General features: G+C 61.5%; 1 protein-coding gene across 1 annotated transcript; it reads left to right on the forward strand.

Annotated features, from left to right (window-relative positions):
* The first annotated feature begins 1497 nt into the window (after positions 1 to 1497).
* ERFL (ETS repressor factor like) lies at positions 1498 to 6830 on the forward strand. Its single transcript, XM_008539485.2, has 5 exons — positions 1498 to 1571; positions 4420 to 4654; positions 5020 to 5215; positions 5337 to 5454; positions 5847 to 6830. The coding sequence occupies exons 1-5, from the start codon at positions 1505 to 1507 to the stop codon at positions 6293 to 6295; spliced, it is 1065 nt and encodes a 354-aa protein (XP_008537707.2). The 5' UTR covers positions 1498 to 1504; the 3' UTR covers positions 6296 to 6830.
* Positions 6831 to 6908: the final 78 nt, after the last annotated feature.

Below are 6908 nucleotides of genomic sequence, written 5' to 3' on the forward strand. Positions count from 1 at the left end.
GGGGTGTGTGTGTGTGGGAGACTGGACAAGTCTGAGGGGAAATGGGCTATCTGACAAGTCTTGTCTGGTGTCCAAGGGGTGAGCTGGGGTTTGTGGGGGCACAGAGTGGGTTTCTGAGGCGTGTGGGATGTTTGGGGAGCAGGGGGGTGGGTGTTGGAGAGGAATGGTGGTGTGTTTAAGAGTATGTGAGGGGGTGGGGTATCTGAGGGTGGTGTGTCTAAAGGAGGGAGTCTGAGGAGAGTGCTCTCTCAGAGAGGTTGGGTCTGAAGGCATGGAGTGGTGGGGGGCTGAGGTATCGAGGGGAGGGGTGTCCGAGGGTGGGGTGTCAGGGTGCGTGTCTGAGAGGAGCAGATGTTGGAGGGCGGTATCTGGGGTGGTGGGCTATCTGACGGGGAGGGGCTGTCAGAAAGGGGAATGGTTCTGAGAGACGGGGATGAGGAGGGGATGGGGTATCTTAGGGGGATGAGGTATCTGAGGGAGAAGAGGGGTGTCTGAGGGAGTGGGGGTCTGAAAGGGAGGACCTGTCTGAGAGGGGAGGCAATCCAAGGGGGAAGAGGTGTCTGAGGGGGCCTCTCTGAAGGCGGAGGCGTATCTAAGGGGGAAGGGTGTCTGAGGGGGGCTGTATGAGAGGGGAGGCAGATTTAAGGGGGAAGGGGTGACTGAGGGGGGCTGTCTGAGAGGGGAGGCAAATCTAAGGGAGCAGGGGTGTCTGAGGGGTGAGGCATCTCCAAGGGGGAAGGGGTGTCTAAGGGGGCTACCTGGGGAGGGGAGGCAGATCTAAGAGGGAAGGGGGGTCTGCGGGGTGAGCAGCAGGCTTAGGAGGGGGCGTCTGGGAGCACTCATGCAGGGCGCTGGGGGCTGCTCGGCAGGGTGAGGGGGGAGGGCAGGGGCTGGGTGTGGGGCGGGCGCCCAGTTCTGGCTCACTCCGGGCCCACAGATGCAAGTAGGGGGCTGCGCGGGAGCTGGACGAGCCAGCGGGGGTCAGCTGGGCAGACCGGTGGTGCGGGCGAGGTTCAGAGTGAGATATACCCGGGGCAGCCAGAGAGAGAGTCAGGAGACCCAGAGAGGCAGAGACGGACTGAGAGGTCAGGCGTGAGCTGAGGGACGAGGGACGGAGAGACAGCAGTGCGGGGCGGAGAGAGCCGGCAAGCGTGAGTGAGTGAGTGAGTGAGTGGCGAGGAGCGAGGCAGGAGGCTGGGAGTGCCTGGTAGTGATCGAGGCACAGAGTAAGGGGGAGGCTTCGGGAGGAGAGGCTGGGAGGGAAGATGGGGGCACAGGGCTGGGAGTGGGACGGGAAAGATGGGGACTAATGGGCAGAGGGGTGCCTGTGGGAGGAGGCGGGGTGTGGGGGGAGAGGGTGGCGGGCATCAGGCCTGGCGGGGCCTGGGCAGAGTGGGGAGGCCCCAGGCAGCGCCCAACCTGGCTGACCCCTGTCTGTCTCTCCCGCCTGCCCCATCCTGTCCCCGTGTGTCTGTCCCGGCCTCTCTGCAGGGCCGGCTCCACCATGGACTGTAGCTGCGTCTCCGACCTTCTCTTCGCCCCGCCCGCCCTGCCGGCTCTCTGGACCCCTGGTAACTGGCCTGACCTCCCCCTACCCCAGCCCTCGGGCCTCCCCAGGGAGCCGGCCCCTCCTCTGCAGCTCTCACTTTCCCCCTTCCATCTCCCTGGCTCTGCCAGAGTCCCCCCGAATACAACCCCTTAGTGAAAAACTTGGCTAAGAACTTCATAGCCAGACGTCCCTGCCACGTGCCTGCTGGGACAGGGGGTCTTTTGGGGATGGTGGTGAGGTATTGAGGTCGGAGAGGGACAAGGATCCAGGGCCTGAGGTCCTGGGGTCTCTGCCGCCTACATCTCAGCCTGCTCCCACCCAGGACCTGCAGGCAGAGAAGCAGGGGGACTGGAGACAGACACGCACTAATGGAGCAGGGATGGGGACCGAGGGGGCACTAGGCCAGGGGCTGGTGGACAGATGGACAGAAGGGACTACCCAGGCAGGGAGATGTGGAGACATAGCCCAGCCAGCTGGAGCCCTGGGAGAGAGGACGGCTTGCTTGGAAGTGGATGCTCAGAGCTGGGGATGTGGACAGTAAGAATGGCTTGGACGTGCATTTGACACACACACATGGGCTGTGTGTGTGTGCATGTACTGAGACTCTATGCCTGGTTATTTGGGGTCTTGGAGTGTGTCCCTGTGTCACACTTCAGTGTTTCTGCAAGAAAGGGTCACATTGGGAGAGTGTGTCTGTGCAGCATCTGTCTGTCCTTCTGTGAGCCGGTGTGCCTGCTTGGACACGCACAGCTAAGGCAACCTGAGTGTCTCTGGGCTGGCGTGTTGTGTTTCTCTGGGATGTCGTGCATGTCTACATGTTAGGACTGGGGGGGTGTCTGCCAGCTCATGGAGTATGTGCCTGCCTCAGTAGGGTGAAGAGCCTTCACCTGTTCCTTACGGGTCTGTTGTGTGGTGTGGCATTCCGGATGGCTGTCTTGGTGCATTTCGGGCTGTGTGGGTGGGTGTCCCCCACGTCTCTGTGTTGGGGGCTGTCTGTATTGGTGTGTGTATGTGGTGGGGGAGTTCTCGCATCTGTGTGGCACTGAGAGTGACTGAGTGTTGGGGGCTGTCATGACGTGTCTGCGTGCTGAGCTTGCGGACCCTCTCTCTAGTGTGTGTGTCTCAGCAGGTACAACACATGTGAGGACATGCATGTGAGGACAGGTGGTGTTTCTGGTTTGGGTTCTGTTTGCATATGTGTGCCCAGTTGCACACTGTCATGTTTGGGGTTGTGTGGATGTGTCTGTGATACAGTTGCTTCCCCACTAGGACGTGTTCTGGGTGTGGAATGGGCCAGAGCCCGCGTGTTGATGGAGTCCTGTCATCCGAGGGAGAATGGAGTTAAGAGAAAAATTCTCCCTTCAAGGAAGAAACTGCCAGGCCTTCTCCAGCCTGCAGGAAGGGAGGCATTAGCAGCCACTTTTATACACCAGACAGCCTGGACGGCACCCTGCTCCTCCTTGCCTCCGACCCCTGAAATTCTAAGAAGCCAGAGAGGGCAAGGAACTGCCCTGGGACCACACAGCAAGTGGATATGGGGACCCGATCTCCCAGCTCAGCACTGTCCCCCTCTCCAACCTCCTTCCCTTTCTTGTAGGCTAATTCTCCTTCTGTTTCAAGCCTGGGTCTGGGGTCTCTGAGGAGGGGGAAGGGCATACAGGAGTGAGCACAGAAGTGGGACCCTGGGCCTGGGGCCTTCTGGATGGGAGGCGAGGTTGAGGGGTGGGCAAGACCCTCCCATTTCCACCCAGCTCCTGGGCACATTTGGACAGTGGGGCGCAGGATGCCCATGAGTGTGCCATGTGTAATGCGGAGTCAGCTGCAAGTGTTACAGAGTGTGGCTGCCTGTGTGTGGGGGTTTGGGAGGCTGTCCTACTGTCACGGTGTCACTCTGTGTGTACCTGTCAGGTTGACAAGTGTGTCTTGATGCTGCACTCATTGTCTCCACCACACTGTTATTTGGGCCTTTGGGGTCCTGTGTGTCTCTTGTCATGATTGTGTTGTTAGTGGGTCCCAGTTCCGAGGGGCCTGAGATGTGTAATTTTGTGTGTTGGATGGGTGTGCAATGCTGGGTGTCTGGCATGTCCGCCTTGGTGGCACAGTGTGTGGTGTGTTGTGTCCCAGCAGGAGTGTGCACTCTGGTGCATCTGTGTTCCATGGTGTAGCTGGGTGTCCCTCCAGGGTGAGTGGACGTCTGTGTGACATGTGTGCTGTGGGCATCTGCAGACACACACTGCTCTCGGACCGACATAGCATGGATGCAGGGAGGGGACATGGGGACGTGAAAGGCGTATACATAGACAGGTGCAGAGACACAGGTGCACACAAGCCATCTGGATGTACCAGGGTGGGTCATCTGGGGGCTTCGGGGAGAGATGGAGCAGGGGGCCGGAGACAGCAGGAGACAAGGGCATTGCAGAGTGTGGGAGAGACGAAAGACCTTCCAGAGCAGGGCTGGGGTTGGGGCACAGTGGGGAGGGCTAATGCTCTGCAGGGGGTGCCCTTCCCTGCAGGCTGCCCGCTCCCAGCTCCTCCCCACGGGTCAAGGATGCAGGAAACTGGTCCCTCCCACGCTCTACCCCAGGACGCTGAACCTGGGAGAGTTAGTAGGGGATCAGGGTGGAAGGGCCAAAGCAGGGTCCCCGGATGACTGAGTTCTCTCTCACTATTTGGACAATTTGGGGACTAGAAACCTAGTGGGGTACAAATAGTGGGAATAGGGTCCCTAAAGATGCCTGAGGCTGGGCGGCTGCTCATCAGAGACCAGGAGTTGGGGGAGGGCTGGATGCCTCCTGGTTCGAGTCCAAGCTGGACCAAAGCCCTGGACTTGGCGTCCTGACCCGTGGCCACTCCCCTGCTCCTGTCCCCAGGGTTTGCCTTCCCAGATTGGGCCTACAAGCCGGAGTCGTCCCCTGGCTCAAGGCAGATCCAGCTGTGGCACTTTATCCTGGAGCTGCTGCAGAAGGAAGAGTACCAGGGTGTCATCGCCTGGCAGGGGGACTACGGGGAATTTGTCATCAAGGACCCCGACGAGGTGGCTCGGCTCTGGGGCATCCGCAAATGCAAGCCTCACATGAATTATGACAAGCTGAGCCGGGCCCTGCGGTGAGGACCTGGGGGCCTAGACTCCCACTTCGCCCCTTCTCCCCTCACTGTCCCTCTGGGCCCCACTCCCTGGGGGGCTCCCCCTCAACTCCCTGGGGCAGGATCCCATTGGATCCCAACACACAGGGCAGGGGTAGCCCTGTAATTACTTGAGGGTGGAAAGAAGGCAAGGAGGAAGGATGGGAGGCAGGGCTTTGGGGCCACACAGGCTAGGATCCCAACCCCGGCCTCCCCTGAGACCTTGGGCAAGGGACTTCTTTGAGCCTCGGTTTCCCCAAATTGTTGTGCTCTGTGCACTGTGCCTGGCACAGAGCATGTGTTAGGGGCCCTCCCCACCATCGCCCCCCATTGTCCTCTCCCCGCAGCTACTACTACAACAAGCGGATTCTCCACAAGACCAAAGGGAAGAGGTTCACCTACAAGTTCAACTTCAGCAAAGTGGTGCTTGTCAATTACCCACTGTTGGACGTGGCGGCAGCCACCACGGGCTCCCCACTCTTGCTGACCCCTGGTCCTTTTGGGGGAGGCCCTGGGCCAGATGCTCCTCCCCTCACCCCTGAGGTGAGTTAGGACAGAGGTCCCAGAACGGAGGTGTTTGGTGCCCCCCCCCCCGCAAGCCGTGAGCCCCTGGGGAGGGGGCAGCCAGTCTGAGCGGCACTGCCTCCCTCACCTCCTTCTCCAGACCCTGCAGACCCTGTTCTCTGCCCCACGCCTGGGAGAGCCGGGGGCCCGGGCGCCCCTGTTCACCCCTGAGACAGACAAGCTGCGTCTGGACAGCCCTTTCCCGTTCCTGGGCTCCGGTAAGGGCCTGGGGTCCAGGGGTGCCAGCGGGGGGATGCTGCAGGTGTTTGAGGAAAGAGGATGAGCAAAGACAGGGAGGAGAGACAGGATGCAGGAAGGAGGGTGCTCATGTGTGTATGTGTGTGTGTGTACACACATGTATGTATGTGTTTAAAAGCCAGAGAAAGCAGGGAGGAGGGAACTGGAAAGGGGGACAGGCTGGGAGAAGGGCTCTCAGGGGCGCTAAAGGAAAGGGGAGACGAGTTGGGGAGGTGGAAGAGATGGGGGAAGCCACGTGTGGCAGAGAATGGGGTGGAACATGGCAGGGAGGTGGCACCCTTTACTAATGCCCAGGCAGGCCCCCGACGGTGGAGGGGTGGCACAGCCTGACCCACCCCCTGTGCCCCCCCAGGTGCCACCGGCTACTCCAAGCCCCCTGGCCTGCTGGGGCCTTATGGCCGCGCCTTCCCAGAGTACCCCTGGAACTTTAACCCATACCTCACAGGCCCCTTCCCCAAGCTGCCCCACTCTCTCTACCCGCCGCACTTCTATCCCAACCCTCTGGCCAGTTCCTTGGGCCACCTGCCCTCAGCAGGGGCAGCGGGAGGTCCCACAGCCCAGCCCCTACTGGCTGCGACAGGGGAAGGCCTGGGCCCTGAGCGCCCCTCGGGCCTGGCAGCAGCCCCCCGCCTGGCACTGCCAGGGGCTGGGGGTCCAGAGGCCACGCTGGGTGGGAAGGAGGACAGCGACTCGGAGCTGGAGATCACCGACGTCAGTGGCTGCAGCTCTGACAGCGAGGGTGATGAGGGCCCCCCTGTCCCCACCAAGGCCAAGGTGGGCAAAGGTGGGGTCGGCAGCTGAGCTGGCATGGGGTGATGGATTCTGCCGAGGTGGGGACCAGGGCGGCTGCCTGTGCAGCCTCTTCCATCTTCTGGTCTGCCCTCTGTGTCCGGCCCAAGGCCAGGGACCAGCCCTCAGCCCCTCCCAGGGCTGGGCACATCACTGCCCGTCTCCTTCTTCCCCAACCCAAAAATGAGGGTCTCACCTCCCTCTCCGGAGGCAGGAGGGAACGTGATGGCCTCCAGCCTCCTCCCCAGGCTCCAGTTTGAGGGGGGTCCCTGCCTGGCCCCACTCCTGAAGTGCAATACGGCGCCCAGCCTCCCCTGCCCACCTGCCCCCTGTGCTGTGACCTGCGTGTTTGTGCAGCCGTGACCCCCCTGTGCCGGTCCCAGTCCTGACACCCTCCCCACACAGGCCCCCTGGGGACAGGGAGCTCAGAGCAATAACCCCGCCCCCAGCCCCCACCCAGGAGGGCCCCCCCTCCCCACAAGCTCCCCATGACCCCCAACAGCCACTTCCAGAGAGTTTACTACAAAAATAAAAGAATGGAAAGGAGCGTGAGACGTGGGGCGCCCAGCGTCGTGGGTGATCCTGGGGCTTGGGGGTGGGAGCTGGGGGGGAGGGCGGGCAGTGT

The sequence above is a fragment of the Equus przewalskii genome, chromosome 9 (assembly GCF_037783145.1).
Source record: "Equus przewalskii isolate Varuska chromosome 9, EquPr2, whole genome shotgun sequence".
Classification (NCBI taxonomy): Eukaryota; Metazoa; Chordata; class Mammalia; order Perissodactyla; family Equidae; genus Equus; species Equus przewalskii.